Source organism: Oryctolagus cuniculus, chromosome 12, assembly GCF_051225735.1.
Source record: "Oryctolagus cuniculus isolate XC-2025 breed Fujian yellow rabbit chromosome 12, ASM5122573v1, whole genome shotgun sequence".
NCBI classification, from domain to species: Eukaryota; Metazoa; Chordata; class Mammalia; order Lagomorpha; family Leporidae; genus Oryctolagus; species Oryctolagus cuniculus.
The window spans coordinates 67,720,293-67,741,454 of NC_142878.1; the positions used below are offsets into that span (position 1 = coordinate 67,720,293).

The 21,162-nt window shown below is 40.3% G+C and overlaps 1 protein-coding gene across 5 annotated transcripts in view; it reads right to left on the reverse strand.

The window, feature by feature from the left end:
- The window catches only part of SPG11 (SPG11 vesicle trafficking associated, spatacsin), an 83,963-nt gene that overhangs the window by 60,083 nt on the left and 2,718 nt on the right, over positions 1 to 21,162 (reverse strand). For 2 of the 5 annotated variants that reach the window (XR_016218068.1, XM_089310231.1), the window contains exons 2-10: positions 20,769 to 20,953; positions 19,850 to 20,074; positions 18,063 to 18,264; positions 14,018 to 14,155; positions 13,372 to 13,820; positions 12,085 to 12,230; positions 5,181 to 5,313; positions 1,073 to 1,228; positions 488 to 663 (exon numbers count right to left, since the gene is read on the reverse strand). Coding sequence is in view for 4 of the 5 variants with exons in the window: in XM_089310231.1 (XP_089166357.1) it covers positions 488 to 663; positions 1,073 to 1,228; positions 5,181 to 5,313; positions 12,085 to 12,230; positions 13,372 to 13,820; positions 14,018 to 14,155; positions 18,063 to 18,264; positions 19,850 to 20,074; positions 20,769 to 20,953 (1,810 nt within the window). In the remaining variant the exon portion in view is untranslated. Of the gene's footprint in view, positions 1 to 487; positions 664 to 1,072; positions 1,229 to 5,180; positions 5,314 to 12,084; positions 12,231 to 13,371; positions 13,821 to 14,017; positions 14,156 to 18,062; positions 18,265 to 19,849; positions 20,075 to 20,768; positions 20,954 to 21,162 lie in introns of those variants that run through there. The other 3 variants (XM_089310234.1, XM_089310232.1, XM_089310233.1) reach the window with 3 other exon arrangements.

Sequence of the window (21,162 nt, forward strand, 5' to 3'; positions counted from 1 at the left end):
CATTTTGGTTGCATCAACTTCTACAAAAATTCAACTGGCAAAAATGTTGTAACTACAATTTTGGATAGAAAGTAAACTGAGTGTATCTCCAAGTAATAATGCCATATGGTAAAAATTTCCTAAGATCTGATCAGCAGCAATTCAGTTTATTGGGAGGTCAGACAGAACACCGGAGTTCAAAGTGCCAGGTCCTCACTACTGCAGGAGTATTACTAAAGGAATGGCAGCCACTTCAGTCTCAGGATTAGACGTCTGTTACTGATGCCAGTGGTCAGACCCAGCATTAAGAGGGAGCCTCTTTGCTCTGAATTAAACGAAAAGGGCTTGTAGACACAAATTCAAAGTCATGCCCAGAGATTCCAAAACCTGTAAAACCCAAAACCCTTGTCAAAAACTGAGTCACAAGTGAATAGATTCTAAGTTTTCTATTATTTTCTGAGGTTCTCATAATCTGGCAAATGAAAGAAGTGATAATATTTATATTTACCTCAAAGCTGATCTTCTCCCATACATCACTTTCCTTTATTTTGGGGAGATCTTCATTTACATCATATTCATCTACAGCATCAGTTAGCTTCCAAGGAAACTTTATCATGAAGGTTCGAAGTTCATTGATGTAGCTGGTCAAAATGTTCACTCCTTTCTGTAAGTGTTCATCTAGCTCTGAGGAAGATATCAATGTGTAATTCAAATGCATATTATGTGGGTACAGAGACAGAAACAGAGACCAAGGGAGGGGGAATGTTAATGACATACCATGGGCGAGTTATAATTAGAGAAATCTGGAGACTGTGAAATTCAAACTCAGTGTTTTCAAATTTCTAACAGATTTTTCCTATTTTCAAGCAACTCTGTGTCTTAATATAACCCTTTTTGAATTCTTCACAACGATCTGGCCTGGGTCTTTCTGGTAACCTTCCCAGTACCAAAACCCATTTCACTCATTTACACACTGACTTGATCCAACTTCAGCAAATGACATTCCACCGGCTTCTGCTACTTCCTGCAATAGTGAACCTCCGTCCTGTAACAGGAATGATACCGCTGCCTCCTGCGTTACTGGTATTCTTACCTTCACTATGAACAAAAAGCTCCTTTATTTGTTTGTTAAGGAAAGACAGCGTGAGATTAAGCAATTGTTCTGAAAAATGTTTGCTTTGGGCTTCAGAATCACTTTCTCTAATTGCTGAGCAAAGTAAATCCAATGCTGGTGTCAGGTCTTCCACATCTGAGAAAGCAGCAAAGAAAATAATAGAGATCACCACCATATTCCCAATAAAATTAACCCAATCAAAAGTATGTGCAGTTTTAAAAATTATTTTCACTTCACACACACACACACACACACACACACACTCCTTTCATCTGCTGCTTCTTTCCCCAAATGCTCCTAATGACCAGAGTGGGGCCAGATCAAAGCCAGGATCTCAGATTCATTCTCGATCTCCATGTGGGTGGTAGGAACTCAAGTACTTGACCATCACCAGCAGGGTGTGCATACGTGGAAAGCTGGACTGCAAGTGGAGGAGTTAGGACTCAAACCAGGCACTCGGATATGGGATGCCACATGTCCCAAGAGGCACCTTAACTGCTGCACCAAACATCCACCTCTGGTATTTTTAAACATAAAACAAGGAGCATTTTTTATTTTCAGAAAGCTCATAAAACTTTAATGAAGTCTTTTTACTTGCAAAATTCATTGTTTCTAATTATTAGAAGTTACTATTCCTGCAACTATGATTAATTATAATTTTGCTGGCTACCTACATTTTCAGTATAATACTTTGTATTTTATAAATGCTACCATATTTTTCCTTTAACAATCTGAGAGTTAAGTGCTATTTTCCCTTTCCATAGATGAGAAAACTGAGGTTCACAGAAGATAATTTGCCAAAGCTAACTTGAAAAGTAAGTTGCATACCCCAAATTTAAGTCTCTGTAATTCCAAAGCCATTCTCTAACACATGCAACGAAAAATAAGGAGTGTGGACTCCTGAATCCTGTTGATTACTAAAAGACCAAATGAAGCGATTCCTGTTTATCCCAGCATGGGCTCCACCTTTATGATAGCTCTTGTGTGAGAATTATTGGAAACATGAATTTCTCTCAAGAGGTAAAGTTATTCTCATGCTTCTTATTCCAGACCCATCTTTACCTTTTAGAGCAGAGCAGCACAGTTAAAAATGGAGGGGAGGAATTATTGACCACAAACAGAAGCAAAAAAAAAATGAACATGTAATTACCCACTCAATACACAAACCAGATCTTTTCCTATAAAATGAGCCAGATTAAAAAAAAAGTCTGGAGCATTAATATAGCCAGCAATTCAAGAGTAGGGAGACCAAACTCTACAATCAAAACAATTTTTTTTAAAGATTTACTTATTTGAAAGGCACAGTAACAGAGAAAGGGAAAAACTGATCTTCTATCTACTGGTTCACTCTCCAAAGGGCTAGGCCAGGTCAAAGCCAGGAGCCTGGTCCAAGTACCTGGACTGTCTGCTGCTTTCCCAGGCACAGTAGCAGTGAGCTGGGTCAGAAGTGGAGCAGCCAGGACTCCAACTGGCATCCATATGGGATGCTGGTATGCAAGAGAATGACTTAACCCTCTATGCCACTATGTGGGCCTCAAGAAAAATTTTGAAAAGAAAATTTCTAGAGGCCAGTGCTGTGGTACAGTGGGTTAAGCTGTCATCTGCAGCATGGATTGCATATGGAGGCCAGTTTGAGTCTCGGTTGCTCCAATTCTGATCTAGCTCCCTGCTAATGCACGCAGCAAAACAGTGGAAGATGGCTCAAGTGCCTGGGCCCCTACACCCACCTGGGAGACCCAGAAGAAGTTCCTGGCTCCTATGTTTAGCCTGGCCCAGCCCCAGCTGTTGCAGCCTTTCGGAGAGTGAACCAGCGGATGGAAGCTCTCCATCTCTCCCTCTAACTCTTTCAAATAAATAAAATAAATCTTTAAAAAATTTCTAGTTGATATTCTCAGTGAGAACTATCATGAATGAAAAAGAACAAATTTCATTTTCTCCATTTAACTAGAGTACAAGCTGACAAAACATTCTTGGTGGACAATTTATCAAGGGTTAGTTTAATGATGCAGGGACAGACATTGTGGAACAGTGGGTTAAACTGCTGCTTGGGATGCCCATGTCTCACATCAGAGTGCCTGAGATTGAGTCCTGCTTCCACTTCCAATCCAGCTTCCTGCTAATGTACATGGGAGATAGTAGATGATGGCCCAAGTATTTGAGTCTCTGCCATCCATGTGGGAGACCAACATGGAGTTCTAGGCTTCAGCCTGTCCCAGCCTCAGCTATTGAACGCATCTGGGGAGTGAACCAATGGATGGAAGTTCTTTTTCTCTGTCAATCTGCCTTCCAATAAATAAAAAACTTTTTAAAAAATAATGTAAATTGCATATACTTAGACCTGAAAATTTCATATCTAGAATTTATCTCAAGTAAACAATTATACATATGTGTGATCACACACACACACCCCCACACACAGAAAATTTAGAGCACTTTACTAATAGTTAAAAAGTGCAATCAACTCTGGCCTCAGAATCAGCCCTTAAGGCATTCGGATATGGCTGAAGAGCCCATGAGAGTATCTCAGGCATGGAAAGCCAAGACACTGGCAAAAAAAAAAAAAAAAAAAAAAAAAACACCTAAATGAAAGATCTCTGTGAGTGAGATCCCAGTGGAAAGAACGGGCGGCCATCAAAGAAGGAGGTATCTTTCTCTGAAGGGAGGAGAGAACTTCCACCTTGACTATGACCTTGTCTAAATAAGATCGGAGTTGGCAAACTCAAAAGGCTTCCATAGCCTTGGCAACTCATGACAAGAGCCTAGGGTGATTACTGACGCCATAAACAAGAGTGTCAATTTATTAAGTCAACAACAGGAGTCACTGTGCACTTACTCCCCATGTAGGATCTCTGTCCTTAATGTGTTGTCCAATGTGAATTAATGCTATAACTAGTACTGAAACAGTTTTTTACACTTTGTGTTTCTGTGTGGGTGCAAACTGATGAAATCTTAATATATACTAAATCGATCTTCTGTATATAAAGATAATTGAAAATGAATCTTGATGTGAATAGAATGGGAAGAGAGCGGGAAATTGGAGGGTTGTGGGCGGGAGGGAAGTTATGGGGGGGAAAAGCCACTGTAATCTAAAAGCTGTACTTTGGAAATTTATATTTATTAAATAAAAGTTAAAAAAAAGTGCAATCAATCTAGATATCTAACTAGAACTCAGCTGTGTAAATTATGATAGACTATAAAGCAAAAATTATATGCAACCAAAATAATAGATATTATTAAGAAAGATGCCCATAATATATTATCAAGTAAACAAATTCTGTATGAGGAAAACATTTTATTATCCTCCTCTTCTAAGGAGAGGGTAACCAACATACCTGGTTGAAACATAAAAGTCAATTTTCCCATTTGACAAAAAGGAAAGCTAAGGTGCTGGCACTGTGGTGTAGCAAGTAAAGCTGCCACCTGTGACACTGGCATCCCACATGGGTACCAGTTCATATCCTGGCTGCTCCACTTCCAACCCAGCTCCCTGCTTGGGGAAAATGGTGGAATTCGGCCCAAGTGTTTGTGCCCTTGCCTCCTGTGTGGAAGACCCAGGTGAAGCTTCTGGCTCCTGGCTTCAGCTTGGCCCAGCCCTGGCCATTGCAGCCATCTGGGGAATCAATCAGCAAAAGGAAGAGCTCGCTCTTCCTGTCTCTCTAACTTTCAAATAAATAGGTAAATCTTTTTTTTTTTTTTTAAAGCAAAGTCAAAATCTTGAAGTGTCGGTAATATTGCAAAAAAAAGCAGAAGAATCAAGGTGAAAAATTCTCGTAACAAATGCCAATCCACAACTCAGAAAGCCCTACTTGTCAATACATATCTAAGACAGTTGCAAGGATTGGCAGTTTTCCAAATGGATTTTACTCTTATATAAAACTCTTTAATCTCAAAGATCATCTCTTCCTTACAGGCTAAAAATATAAAACACAGTAAAGGACATGAACCTGACTTAGAATGAGAACATTACAGATTCGGACAGTTTTGTCAAATTTCCACAAAGCATACAAAAATCATGTGACTGAGATTTGGTAAATACATCATCAGAAAACACCAATAATTTTAAGGTGCTTACTTACTTAATACTTACTTCTTAAATATAAATGAGATGAAAAGTGGTCAAATTCATCAGGTACAGAAGATTCTGAGGATGGATTAAAAAGATTTTCCTTGCTCTTCAAAAAGAAATCGACTGTGTCCAGCTGACGATTTGCTATCCCAGCCTAAATAGGGGGTAAACTTTTAAAAATTTTAATAGGAATAAAAATCAGGATACAAATTAAAAAAAAATCTTTAGTAGAATATGAGCTGAGTTTTAAGGATACACAAAGCTATATTTATTTTGCTTTGAGTACTGGGTTCTTAGTGAAGATTCTTAAAACGAACATGTGATCTGAGACCAGTCTCTAACCTTTTTGACATGTTTCTGCTTCAGCAAAAGCAGATTATACTAGAAAACCCTGCCCACAGCTCTGATTTTATAATTCTAAAACTATTCTTGGGGGTTGCCCTTCCAGTCAAGTTATAGTTTATCTGAAGATATTACAACTGTAACATGTAAAGTGAACTGAAAAAGTGGGCAAAAACAAACTGCTGCTTCTAAGCAGGTATCTTTGAGAACTTTCCTATCCAGAGCGTTTAAAAAAAAAAAAAATCACAGATTAAATACATATGTCCAAATGGGAAATCAGGAGAATCCTCAAGGCATAAAAAACCTAGTAGGGGACAGACAACCTCAAAAAAGCAATGGAGTTCTAAAGCTCCTGAAACCATCTACAGACCTCTGATGGTCCAAAAAAGCAGGCACTGGAAAAAACAGGCAAGGTCGCCTTGTCTTAAATAAGGTGTTTTGAGAACATAGCCATACCCTTTTATTCACATAGCATCCAAGACCACATCAGCACAGCTAACTAATTACAATATAGACAACAGGCCTACACAATCAACAGTATTTACTACCTGATCCTTTACAGGAAAAACTTGCCACCTTCAGCCTAAATCATGTGCATAAGAATCACTTGGAGAGCTTCTCAAAATGTGGACTGCTGACCTTGACCCCCAATTTAATGATTCAGTAGATCCGGGGTAGGGCCTAAGAACCTGTATTTTTTATGTATTTATGTATATATGCATGTATGAATTTATTTCAAAGGCAGAGTGACATGGAGAGAGATCTTCCATTCACTGGTTCATGCCTCAGATGCCCACAAAGGATGGGGCTGAGCCAGGCAAAGCCAGGAGCTCCATCTAGGTCTCCAATATAGGTGGAAGGGGTCCAAGTACTATCTCCTAGGCACATCAGCAGGAAGTTGGATCAGAGGCAGAGGTGGGATTCAATCCCAGGCACTCTGATATGGGATGTGAGTTTTCCAAGTGGCAGGTTATACTGCTGTGTCACAATGCCCAACCTAGAACCTGTATTTCTTACAAATTCTCAGGTAATGGTGATGCTGCTGGCTGGGCACCAGAATTTGAGAAATAATCACCAAAGTTCTAGATATTAACTTACTAGGGAGGTTGAGCTAAGATATTGGTGGAAGCCATAAAAGGAAGAAGAAAAGACTGGATCAATCTGGGGTTCATGAAAGGTGATACCTCCAAAACAAGAATGAGCTAGAAAAATTAGGGGCTCCAAAGGGAGACCAAAAACAAATTTATACTTTTGCTCTAGGTCACAGGAAGAGAAACTCAAGTAGATGTGATTAAATAAGCAAAGATTCTGGTTTTTAGGACATAAATGCTAAAGTACTTTGAGTGAAGAGTTAAGAACTTTGCACCTTTCAAATGGTTCAGAAAAAAAAAAAAGTACATAGTTAAAACAAACGTGGTAAAATGTTAGTTGATGAATCTAGGAGAGGGGGTGAATGGATGCAAATTTCACTACTCCCTGCAGTTGTCCTACAGATGTAAAAATTTTCCAGATAACACATTTAAAAACACTCACCAAGTAGCAATTCTAGAAATAAAAAAATACAACTGAAATTAGAAACTCAGTATATGTGTTTATCAGGTCAGACACAGCTGAATAGACTTAATGCACTGAGACACATGAAGAAAGTATTACACAACACTGCAACTCATAGAGGTTAAGAGAAATTGAGGTAAGAGTCAAATCTTCCTATTCCTGATCGAAAGTGTGGCAGCTGGAAAACTGCCCAGTCCAATTTGCAGTTTCAAGCACACAGAACACTCATGATAGTGGATAACCTATTAAATTTCAGCTAAGTCTCAACCAGTTTTCAAGAATTAATACTAAATAGACTAGCACTTTTCAATCAAGGGCCATTAGAGAGACACAAATAGCAAAATTGTAGAACACCAAAAACAAAGAGGCATTGGGGTGGGGTGTGGCGGGGCCAGCGAGGCCAGGCAGGGGGACGAGAGACTTTACTTCTCCATGAAAACGGGATCTAGAAGGCAGCAGAAAGTGAACACCGCCTATCTGCAAGTCCTAACCAAACAACAGTATTTCTGAAAACCTACTACAAAATAGAACTCATTAGTTAGATTACAAATTGAATTCAGCAGCTGTCAGAGCCACATTAAATGAGATTCTAAATGATACTCTTCTGGCAAAGGGAAGGCCTAAAATGTGAGAAGAAATGAAGAACAGCGAAAATGTATAGTAACTGTTTAGAATATATGAACCTAAATATATAAAAATAATGTTCAATATGAGGCTGTGCAAGCTAAAAGCATAGGATCGAGGAAGGGTCACACATTCAAAGATACCCATAATATTCTGTCTTAACTGAATGGTGTGTTATTACTTAAAATATATATTACTCATTATTATGTGGGGGGAGGAGAAGAAGCTAAAACAACATTGCATCCAATACACAATAATTAAACTCACTCCCATACCTGTACCCACACATTACGTAAGGGGAGAGGCTCTGGAGTACCAGTGTGAGTTCAAATCCTACCACCTTCTACCACCTACTGCCCTTGTACAAGTATTACCTGAACTGCATTTCCTAACCTCTCCATGCTTCAGTCCCTTCATCTAAGAAACAGAGATAACAGTATTTACCAATAGGGTCTGTAATAAGATTAATGAGATAATACTTGATTATTATTAATATATAGAAAAACCACCATAAGGAAATAACTCACAAATAAACATGATTATATATGAATGGTAGATTTATAGGTTAAATTTTATCTACAATATTTATACAAAAATGTTTTTCAACAAATGATTCATATGTAGAATAAAGAAGTCAGGCTCCCTTCCTAATGCCATGTAACAAATTAATTCAAAATGCATTGTTAAGCCTGAATGTAAGCACTAAAACTACAAAACTTTTTTTTTTTTTTTGACAGGCAGAGTGGACAGTGAGAGAGAGAGACAGAGAGAAAGGTCTTCCTTTGCCGTTGGTTCACCCTCCAATGGCCGCCATGGCTGGCGCACTGCGGCCGGCACACCGCGCTGATCCGAAGGCAGGAGCCAGGTGCTTCTCCTGGTCTCCCATGGGGTGCAGGGCCCAAGCACTTGGGCCATCCTCCACTGCACTCCCAGGCCACAGCAGAGAGCTGGCCTGGAAGAGGGGCAACCGGGACAGAATCAGGCGCCCCGACCGGGACTAGAACCGGTGTGCCTGCGCCGCTAGGTGGAAGATTAGCCTATTGAGCTGCGGTGCTGGCCTAAAACTCTTAAAAGAATAAATTTCCCAAGGCCTGCACTGTGGCATAGTGGGTAAAACCATAGCCTGCAGTGCTGGGATCCCATATAGGTGCCCATTTGTTCGAGTCCCAGCTGCTCCACTTCCAATCTAGCTCCTTGCTAATGAGCCTGGGAAAGCAGCGGAAGATATCTAAGTCCTTAGCCCCCTGCACCCACATGGGAGACATGGAAGAAGTTCCTGGCTCCTGGCTTCGGATTGGCCCAGCTCTGGCCACTGCAGCCATTTGTGGAGTGAACCAGTGCATGGAAGACGGAAGATCTCTCTCTTTGTCCTCTGCCTCTAACTCTGCCTTTCAAATAAATAAATCTTTTTAAAAAATTCCTCAGTAATGGTTTCGTATATATTACACAAAAGGCAAAAGTGACTCTCCCTCCCCCCCCAAAAAACCCTAAATTGATTTCATCTAAATTAAAAACTTTCATATTGTGCCTGGTGCTGTGGCACAGCAGGTTAAGCTGCCATCTCTAGCACCGGTATCCCATATGGGCGCTGGTTCAAGTACTGGCTACTCCCCTTCTGATCCAGCTCCCTGCTAATGTGCCTGGGAAAGCGGCACAGGAAGATCCAAGTGCTTGGGCCCCTGCACCCACGTGGGAGTACAAGATGAAGCCCAGCCCTGGATGTGTAGCCATTTGGGGAGTGAACCAACAGATGGAATCCCTCTCCCTCCCCTGCTATAAATCTTTCAAATAAATCAATCTTTAAAAAAAAATAAAAAAACTTTTGTATCTCAAAGGATGGACACCATCAAAAGGGTCCAAAGATAACCCAACTGGAATAAGGCCAAACTGGGGCCAGTGTTGTGGTGCAGGTTATGTCACCACCTGTGACGCCATCATCCCATGAGCATCACTTCCAATCCAGCTCTCCTCCTCTGTCACTCTTTCAAATAAAAAGAAAAAAAATTTTTTCAAAGGGCAAACTAAGTGAATAGACATTTCTCTAAAAACAAAGATACATAAAAATACAACAAGCACATGAAAACATGCTTAATATCATTAGTTATTAGAAAAATGCAAACTAAAACCACACTGAGATACCATAATTTTAATTTCCTACCTACTAGGATGGCTACAGTCAGCAGTGTTGGTGAAGATGTGGAGCTATTCAAGCCCTCATACGTTGCTGGTAGGAATTTAAAACGGTGCAGCTGCTGTGGAAGAGTTTGGTTGTTTATCAAAAAAGTCAATGACCCCATAATTTCAGAGTTAAGTGTATACTCAGGAGAAATGAAGGGGCCAGAATGTTGGCATAGTTAAGCTACTGCCTGTGATGCTGGTAGCCCACATGGGAGTCAGTTTGTGTCCCAGCTGCTCCACTTCTGACCCAGCTCCCTGCTAATGGCCTGGGAAAGCAGCAGAAGACGGCTCAAGTCCTTGGGTTCTGTCCCTTCATGTGGGAGATATGGCAGAAGCTCCTGGCTTTGGCCTGGCCCAGCCTCAGCCACTGTGGCCATCTGGGGAGTGAACCCACAGATGGAAGATGTTTCTCTCTCTAACTCTGCCTTTCAAATAAATCAATCTTAAAAATAAAAGCAACAAAAACCCAGAGAAATAAAAACATATGTCAACATTAAAAATCTGTTCACAAATGTTCATACCAGTATTGTTCATAATAGCCAAGAAGTGTTAACAACCCAAATGTCCATCAATTGATGAGCAAAATGAAGTACATCCATCCAATAGAATATTCATACACAGAAGGGATGACACATGGTACAACATGGATGAACCTTGCAAACACACTTAGAAGAAATCAGTCACAAAAGACAACATGTTCTAATTCCACTTACAGTCATGTGCCTCAAATCAGTGTTTCAGTCAACAATGGACCATATAAATGATGGTGGGCCCATGAGATTACATTGCCTAGTGACATCAATGCCATATTAGTATATTCTATGTTTGCCTAATGATCAAATAGCCTAAGAATGCGTTTATCAGAATGTATCCCCATTGTTAAGCAGCAATTGACTACACATGAAATGTCAAGAACAGGAAAATGCAGAGTCAGAAAACAGATCAGTGTCTGAGATTTGAGGGAAGAAAGAATTAGGTGGTGAGCGTTAAAGGGCATGGTGCTTATTTTAAGGTGATGAAAATGTTCTGGAATTAGACAGTGGTGATGGTTGCACAACTCTGAGTAAGCTAAAAACACCAAATTGTAAAAGACAATTTGATGGTATGTGGATCGTATCTCAATAAAGCTGCCATAAAAAAAAACAAAAAAAAAACACACACACACAAAACCTGTAGCACATAGCATTATCTTTCAGAGACTATGTGTTATGGCAGAAAGAGCCCCAACTATGATTCTAGTTCCTGTCTTTTTTTTCCCCCGACAGGCAGAGTGGACAGTGACAGAGAGAGACAGAGAGAAAGGTCTTCCTTTTACCATTGGTTCACCCTCCAATGGCCGCTGCAGCTGGCGGACCGCACTGATCTGAAGCCAGGAGCCAGGTGCTTCTCCTGGTCTCCCATGGGGTGCAGGGCCCAAGCACTTGGGCCATCCTCCACTGCACTCCTGGGCCACAGCAGAGAGCTGGCCTGGAAGAGGACCAACTGGGACAGAATCCGGTGCCCTGACCGGGACTAGAACCCGGTGTGCCAGCGCCACAGGTGGAGGATTAGCCCAGTGAGCCATGGCGCTGGCCCCTTTCTTAGTACAGCTTACTCAGTCACTGTGGGCCCAAGTTTCATCTGTAAAATGAATACAAAAATTACCACTCCATCTCACGTGGTTTAGTTTGTGAAAGTACACCCTTCCTAAAGTGATAATGCTTCTAAATGAACGCTAGTAAATTGTAAAATGTTATGCAAGCTCAGAGAGTCTTTCCTGAAGCTGGATTAGAAAAGTAGGCAATCAAAGGTCAAAAAAAAAAAAAAATCACCCCTATTCAAGCTTCTCACAGCTTGCTTCCACTCCAATTAGTCCCATAAGCTTATTGTTGCCTCCATTTCCTACAACTTTTTCTTTCTTATTATATTAAGAGATTAGATTTACTATCATCTCTTAATTTCTTAAGCCAAATAAGGGTAGACTGCTAAGCCAAGTTAGGGTAATGAAACAGCCAGAATTAAGGAAACGGATGGGGAAACGGACGAGGAAAGGCTACACAACGGCACTTCAAGAAGTCTGTGGAAAATGCAACTAGAAGACAATGCACAGTCTTCATGACATTTTTCTAAGACCCCCTGTAGCTCCTTTTAGCTGCTAGGTTAAATGAATTCTATCAGATCCTCAGTCAGTAAGAGTATATGACAGAGAATAATCAAGTTAGGTTCTACAGACATGCAGTTCTGTTACCTCTAGTGCATGTATAGGAATTGAGCATCTTCCCCAACCATTGAGATGACAAATAAAGTCCACAGTGCTGGCACTTCCATGGATCATAAGTCTGTTTAAAAACTCTTCTTGAGTCAAACCAAATAAAATCAGAGAGAGTCCATTTTCTACAGGAAAAATAAAAGTCAGCTTCAGCAAATTATTAGGATTCAGGTTTTAGGATTATGACTTAGGAATATATATATAATTATATATAAATAGAATTATATATAGTATATATAACCCCTATTCAAGCTTCTCACAGCTTATATATATATAATATACATATTATATATTTGTGCTATAATTACAGATATTTATCAGATACCACGTATTGTGACTTTAATTAATCATTACAGTTTTTCAATGTGTTTCAAGAGTCTTATTTTAACATTCACCACAAAAAGCCAATTTTCGTTAAGAACAATGCATCCTATGAAACAGTACTAAATCTCATATTTCTGCTTTATAGTACCCTGCACAATCAACACCTAGAACACTGAGTTATTTAAAGTGATGTCAGGTTTACTAAAATAAAAATAGCATAGTTCTGACCCACAGAAAAACAAGATTATTAAAATTTTAGCACTGACAGAGCAAAATGTGGTTAATTCAATCACAACATTCAGTATCGTTCTAGGAAGTTATGGTATCAATGTTTAAACAATGCACATCTGACAGATCAAAAAATGCCGCAAGTCCACAGGGACAGGCAGAGGGGAGAAAGAAATGTAAGAAAACATAACCAGAAATAAAATGATCCATCTGAAAGAACAACTGAGATTCAGCTCCAACCCGTAAGTTACTAAGCAGGAATGCAGCTCCTCTGTTGTCAGATTTTGGAATTTTTCCAGTAACAGAAATTCAGATTTTGTGCAAGTTAAAAAGTAAGTAAAAATCTTTTTAAAAGCCTGTCTAGTGTAAGCCAAGCAAAGTCAATCTGCAGTTTATATATGGCCCAAGAGCAGCCAGGCTGCAACCTCTACTTGTGTGGCCTGAAATCATATAAAGACTCCCTGGGAGCCAAACTAACCCTTAGTACACTTTAACTTTCTGATTTAGCGTCTTGGCATTTAGCTGAGCAGAAATGACCTTAATTAAAAATCAAACTTAAGGCAGCAACACCAAGGGAACACTAAATTTCTTCTACAAACGAACACCACTTCCAGGTGAGTAGACACATAAAGACACCAGGGCAACGCGAGTACAACACATTGAGAAAGCACACCTCTCACAAGGGACTTCAATCTGGTAACAAAGCATCCTCACCTGCCAAGACAAAGCACAGTTGCTGGTCTCCACTACTGTCTACAGGAACACACTTTTTGCCAAGGGAAAAACATTGCATGCCCTGAGTCTCCAAATCCCAGAGGCCAATGGTACAGCCTGTCCTTTTCACTGTCCAAGTAAACAGTGCAGTGAATCTTGTCACTGACATGCATTTAAGCTCTAAGGGGTCCTCTTCTTCAGTGATGTGCATGATTTTCCATGGTTTTCCTGGATCACTGGCCTTGGCACAGTCTTCCTGTGACCAATTATACTGGCCACACATTATGTCCTGTGGCATGAAAGTCCAGCTTGGCACACTGGTACTGCAGTTACTAGACTCAGGAGACTCCAAAGGCAAAATACCCTGAAACCATGGAGCACAACAGGAAGCTTCCAGTTTGGAGCTCTTTATTGTTTCATTCAGTGATGACAGCCGACCTTTCCAAGACCTGAAAGATAAGGGTACCTCTCACAACTGTTACAGTGAAAGGCACTAAGTAAAATACTAACCCAGGACAAAAAAAAAAGTGTCTTAACATAAACATATATAATATGTATTATATATATTTAAAAACCTTTAATAAGAAGGTTCAGTATCAGCTTGATAAAAATGGCAATTAACACCAAAAAAGGGAAGTTTCTGTACCTATCAACCTGGAAAGAAAAGCTAGTCAGTTTCATGTTGTATTCAGAGTTAACAGGATCATCTTCATCTATCCCCTTAGGTCCTTGAATAGGACTGTCTTCCAGCATTCTTTCACACAGTAGGTGTCCTGGGTGTAGCCTATAATCAGAAGTAATGATAGCCATAGTAAAAAAGGATGATCAAACCCAAATCTGTGTCATTATTGCTCCAGTTAAAAACAAAGATCACAAAAAAGTTACAGTTTAGACAACAAATTCCACTGAATGAAATGCCTTCCTAATTTCCCTGACCTGAACACAGTGATAGAGTGAACCTCGAGAATTTGACTCCATAAGGGCAGTAAGCTTTATAAAACAGTAAAAGCTTATTTTTATTATACTGCAGATGTTGTATTAAAACACTTTACACAAAGCCTTATTTAAGCTTCTAAACAACTCTGTGAAATAAAGCCCTATTTTAAAGATACAGAAACTAAGGCTCAGAAAAACTTTTGAATCAGATCAATGTGACCAGAAATTCCACATTTTCCATCACTATGCTACCACCATAAGTTAAGACTTAGGCTAGGGCCAGCGCTGTAACACAGTGGCTAAAGCCGCTGCCTGCAGTGCCAGCATCCCATATGGGCGCTGGTTCAGGTCCTGGCTGCTCCACTTCTGATCCAGCTCTCTGCTATGGCCTGGGAAAGCAGAAGCAGATGGCCCAAGTCCTTGGGCTCCTGCACCACATGGAAGACCTGGAAGAAACTCCTGGCTTTGTATCGGCGCAGCTCCAGCCATTGCAGCCATCAGGGAGTGAACCAGCGGATAAAAGACCTCTCTCGGGCCGGCGTCATGGCTCATTTGGTTAAACCTGTGGCGCCGGCATCCCATATGGGCACGGGTTCTAGTCCCGGTTTCTCCTCTTCCAGCCAGCTCTCTGCTGTGGCCCGGGAAGGCAGTGGAGGATGGCCCAAGTGCCTGGGCCCCTGCACCCACATGGGAGACCAGGAAGAAGCACCTGGCTCCTGGCTTCGGATCAGCACAGCGCCAGCCGTAGCGGCCATTTGGGGAGTGAACCAACGAAAGGAAGACCTTTTTCTCTGTCTATAACAAATAAATAAATAAATAACAAATAAATTTTTTAAAAAAAGACCTCTCTCTCTTTGCCTCTGCCTCTCTGTAACCACCTTTCAAATAAATAAATCTTAAAAATAAAAAGGAAAATGATGGATCATAGAATCTATGACGGAGGGACTGGCACTATGATACAGTGTGTAAAGCCACTGCCTGCAGCGTTGACATCCCATACGGGCGCCAGTTCACGTCCTGGCTGCTTCACTTCTCATCCAGCTCCCTGCTGATGTGCCTGGGAAAGCAGTGGAAGATGGCCCAAGTCTTTGGGCCTGGGCAACCACATGGAAGCCTCAGAAGAAACTCCTGGCTTTGGATTGGCCCAGCTCTGGCCACTGAGGCCATCTGGGGAGTGAACCAGCAGTTAGAAAATCTGTCTCCCCCTCTCTCTGCGACTCTGCCTTTCAAATAAATGAATCTTAAAAAAAAAAAAAAAATGACATTAAAGGAAGTGAAGACTGGAGAGGAATGGAGAGTGGAAGGTCAATGACTGGAAATTCCAGTGAGGTCAGAGGACAGGTGAAGTGTGAGACCGAAGTAAGCAAGCTGGACACTGTGGGATGTTGTTGTTACAGTGAGCTTCGTGGTGTAGGGATTGGGGGGGAGGGGTGCAATTTCAAACACTGACAAAGCCTATCAGAGTAGACAGCCAAGGTAAATTAGAAGAAAAAGTTACTTACAATGAATTCAGAGAACAAACCATAAGTTTGGATACTCAAGGAACTTACAAACTCTAAGGGAAGTATGAAAAACATAGTGAAATATGTCTACAATTAAATGTGAAACTGTTTCAAGGCAGAGTGCCCACAATTTCAAAAGTCATTAGCTTGAAAAAGTAAGATAATTGTGGCTATGTTGTCTCTTATGTGTTTTTATTACAAATAATGTCTTCATTTTTGAGTCACTTCAATAAAGACATGAAGCTTAAAAAAAAAAAGGGCCCACAATTTCAAAGAGGAGAAAAAAAATGAAAGATTATATAATTACAGATTTTTAATAAGGAAAGGATCTTAGCAAGGAAAAGGTTTCACAAGAGGTGGATTTCTGCTGGGTCTCAGGATAAGCAGGACTTGATAAATGCGGGACTAATATTCTTTATCAGGGGAAAGAAAAGCAAGGATCAGAACAAAAACTCTACTTTTGGACTTCAAAGCACAGCTAGAAAATAAGCAGTCAACTCCAGATAAATTATACTAAGGATCATTCATACAATTAATACACACAGATTAATCAAGTTATTAGGCCAGGTCATATCCCTTTGGTTGATGCTATAATAGCTGAGTGCAATGATGTTTGTTCAAAGGAATGTGTCTGGTTCTGTCTTTGGAATTCTCCTACAATGCTGTCACAACATCCAGAGGAGCAGACCCCTAGCCTCAAGGTCAGAGTACTGAGTCAGCTTTTATCCTCCTTTACTGGTCAACTTATTTTCTTACTGGACGATCAGAAGCTAACTCTCTGCATAGAGCATGTTTAGTCAGTAAAATGGTCTACTGATAAACAAGAATACAATCTGAGACTGCATTATTCATCCTTATTCAAAGATTTTTTTTAATTAAAAGGCTATTTAAAACAAACACATCACAGTTGTGAAGAACTCTGGTAGGTATGTGAGGATGAACTTACCCTTTCTTGTGATCCAAACAATAAAACTCATCAAAAAAATTTCCCAACTATTAAAAAATGTGCTTATCTCCTTTATAATGAAGTAGAACTAAAAATCCTAAGGCTTTCAAATGGCTCTAAATATCAAAAGTCACAAATGTGGACTGGTCTTTTTTTTTTTTTTTTTTTTTTTTTTGACAGGCAGAGAGGACAGTGAGAGAGAGACAGAGAGAAAGGTCTTCCTTTGCCGTTGGTTCACCCTCCAATGGCCGCCGCGGCTGGCGCGCTGCGGCCGGCGCACCGCGCTGATCCGATGGCAGGAGCCAGCTGCTTCTCCTGGTCTCCCATGGGGTGCAGGGCCCAAGCACCTGGGCCATCCTCCACTGCACTCCCTGGCCACAGCAGAGGGCTGGCCTGGAAGAGGGGCAACCGGGACAGAATCCGGCGCCCCGACCGGGACTAGAACCCGGTGTGCCGGCGCCGCTAGACGGAGGATTAGCCTAGTGAGCCGTGGCGCCGGCCGGACTGGTCTACTTTTAGGTAAGTTATGGTGATTAGGCTCTCATGCGTGTGAAGACTGAATGCACACACATGTCACTCTCAAATATAAAATCACAAGCAACCAGAATACCTGAATCAAAAAGACAAATAAGGAGCAGGCGCTGTGGCGCAGCGGGTTAATGCCCTGGCCTGAAGCGCTGGCATCCCTTCTCTCTCTCTCTCTCTCTCTCTCTCTCTCTCTCTCTCTCTCTATTTCTCTCTGCCTCTCCTCCTCTCTTTGTAACTCTGACTTTCAAATAAATTAATAAATCTTAAAAAAAAAAGATACTCAGTTATTACTAACCTAGGTGGATATCCCAAGTTCAGGCCCTCCAAGGGAAATACCTTGGGAAATCTGTGGGACAAAGCCAGTTCAACACATCTTGCCATAGTCACTTTGTAGCCAGGACCCCAAACCACAAAAGCAGCATTTCTACCATAGGGTAAATCTCATTTCTCTTCTACTCTGACACAGGGCCCGCGGTGAGTGGATGACACATCATAATCAAGGACTTTTTAAGCTGTGCAATCTTGACTGCCTTTTATTTCTAGGATATAACCCATATACACTTCAAAATAAAAACTTTGACATACATGCAGAAATACAAAAGTGGCCAAGTCATTTGGACCATCTCACTACAGAGTAGTCAGAACCTGATCTAACTAAACAAACAAACAAACAAAAAAACAAAACTTGTTTGGAAAAAAACATCCTAACATTCGTTTTTTTTTTTTAACCTTTTATGACCCTGTTTACCTCAAATCAGAAATCCTGGTCATCTACATACCTGAAATACAAATTTAAGTTCAGAGCAATTGCAGAATTGGAAGAGCTGACAATCACTACAACATCTAGGTCTTGAGACACTTTCAGTGAAGTAAAGGAACAAATCGTGGCTGGCTCTTGGTGCTGCTCATTACCCGTATCTTCTTGGTGAAGCGTTAAATCCACCTGAGCTACCTGTGTACCATCGGCTGTGTCAAAAATGTCTGAGTCAGAGTTAAAGAAAATGTCAGTTTGGAAGCATGCCTAATCCAGATGGGATACAGTTGTAAACATCACTGCTCTAATCTCACAGGTGTACTAACAGAAAGAAGACAGGCCACTAAGGCAGCCCTCATCACAGCAACCAGATGACTAACAGGTCAGTGGCACAATCAACAATCTGATATGGAACTCTCACACTGTACCAGGCCCTAGGACACTGCTAATATTTTCCATTAGTGTTCTACCACAGTGCTATGCAAGAGATTGAGTGAACCCAATTTTAATATACTTTACTCAATATGTTCCAATTATTTCAACATGTAATCAATATTACAAATTGAAGCATACTATATTCTTTGACTCATAATTGTTCAAAATCTGGCAATTTACACTTACAGAATACCTCAATTCAGATACTAAGGTTTCACTGGAACATTTGATCTGAATTTAGACTTTGTAAAATTTAAAGCTGAAAATCTGAAATAAATAATGTTCCAGGGGCTGCCATTGTGGCACAGTGGGTTAAACTGCTGCTCTGGACACAGACAACAGCATCCCACATGAGCACTGGTTTGAGTCCTAGCTGCTCACTTCCGATCCAGCTCCCTGCTAATGTGCTTGGGAAAGCAGCAGAAGATGGCTCAAGTACTTGGGTCCCTGCCACCCATGTGGGAGACCTGAATGTAGTTCCTGGCTCCTGGCTTCACTTTGCGTCAGCCTGGGACCAGTGCAGCTATTCACGGAGTGAACAAATAAATGGAAGTAAATGTTTTTCTCTCTCTCCCTCTGTCATCCAAATAAAAAAATAAATCTTTGAAAAAAATCATGTTGTTCAAAACATAAAGGTTCTTTAATAACTGAGTATCAGCTTTGAAATTTGAAGTAATTAAAGAATTCACTTGCCAAGTCTCGCTAGCCAGTTTCCAGTACTCAACAGCCAGATATGCTTAGTGCATGTTGTATAGGGCAGCACATCTTCATAATCTGGCAACAAAAAATTAATCCAGTATTTTATGACTTTTTTTTTTACAAAAATGAAGTATCTAATATAGGAAAACCATTCTTTTACCTCAGAAATCAGAGTACCAAAATCATAGAAGGGATCATTTTCAAATCTTCAAAGTAATTTTGTTGAAGGCCTACATGCTGGAGACAAAGAATTCAATATTTTCCAAAAGCAAATTAACAATGGTTAAGCATTCTATATACTAATACGATGGAATCATTAGAGATAAGAAGTGGATTACATTCCTACATGAAATAGACACCTAAATCCTTCTTGGAACAAGCACACAGATGTCCAAGAAGCATATTTTTTAATAAACAGGTAACCCAGAACACACAGTTTTAAAAGAACACAAGTATAGATGACTGAAGAATATGATTACACTGGAAAATATCCAAATAGAATTGAAAGTGATATAGCTGAATATTTTACATTCATGAGGATTTTTCTCTGCAAGTTTTACTGAGAAACTAAGTATTCTTGTATACTGCAGCCCCTAAAACGAAAAGCCTAAACAGGCTCATCTGTCTACTTAGTCTGCTGCCCTTCCTATCTACTGACATCTTTACTGCCAAGGATACAGATCCAGCCTCCACTACTCAAAACAAATAGAACTCCTCTGCAGCTCTGCACGTCAACAATCGCATCCACTGTCTGTGCAGGCAAGGGTAGTGTGAAGCAGCCGAGCACGCTAACCTTGTCACCTCTTTCAGGAAACACAATGTGTAGGATGAGATACTTGTTGATGAACAATAACGATGTGTTACTGCGAAATGATAGAATTTGCAAAGACAATAAGGAAATACCTACAAAACAAAACAGAGTGTTATTTCAAATGCTTTGATCACAGTTGCACAACAGGTAAATATGATTTTATAAATACAAACAGGTAAACCAAAACAGAAGCCATATTTAGTCCCAACTTAGGCAGTTACTGCTCATTCTCACCTAGGCAGTTTGTCAAGGGGAGTAGGTTAAGAGAATGAATAAAGATGGTCCACTATGTCTGCAGCACAGAATAAAGACGATTCAAAATACCAACTTACCCACGGGATTGCACAAGAACACTTTTTTTTTTTTTTTTTAAGAAAAAGAACCTTATAAACAAAGGTAGAGAACATGTTATTGCCTTAAAAATAGGACTGAAGACTTTGAGTTCTCCTTGCAGCCATCAAAACCAGACTAGTAAACAGCTCTGTAGTCAGACTGGATCCACTATCCAATAGCAATGTGTGCCACAAAACAAGTCACATACATGATCTTAAATTTTCTAGTAGCCACTATGAAAGGAAACAGGGAAATCAATTCTAACATTTAGCTTATGGTATCTTAATTGACAGTAGCCACATTTCAAGTGTTAAAATGTGGCAGCTGGTTACAGTAATGGACAATGTGGACCTCCTGTTCTGATGTTACTTCTGAGAATGTTTCATGAAGTATATAGTTACATGGTAATGACCCAAGTCTAAACATGCTTAAGGACCACCCGTAGATACTTACTGATACCTTGATCTTCAATGAGCTTTTGCAGTTTATCCCCACTATAGCTATAAACAACAGCTGTATCACATCTTCCATCTTTCAAATTAAATTCATAGACAAACAGTTCATGATTTTTACTAAGAGCAAGCAGTTTGGGCTTGTCTGTTGGTGTGCTGCTGTTATGACAATCCTCCCAAACAGACCTAAGGAAAAAAATTCGAATTATACGAGTACTCCGCATCCACAACATTTACCCACAACGGTGAGTGTGCAAGGGCACAACTAACAGAGTAGTTCACCTGGTAGCCTTAATCCTAACTCCAACTTCAGGGAATGTAAATTGTTCTAGGACTTCCTTCCTCATTTCTACTTCTGCTTCTTCACCCCAAACAGAATCATGTAGGAGTGGGTG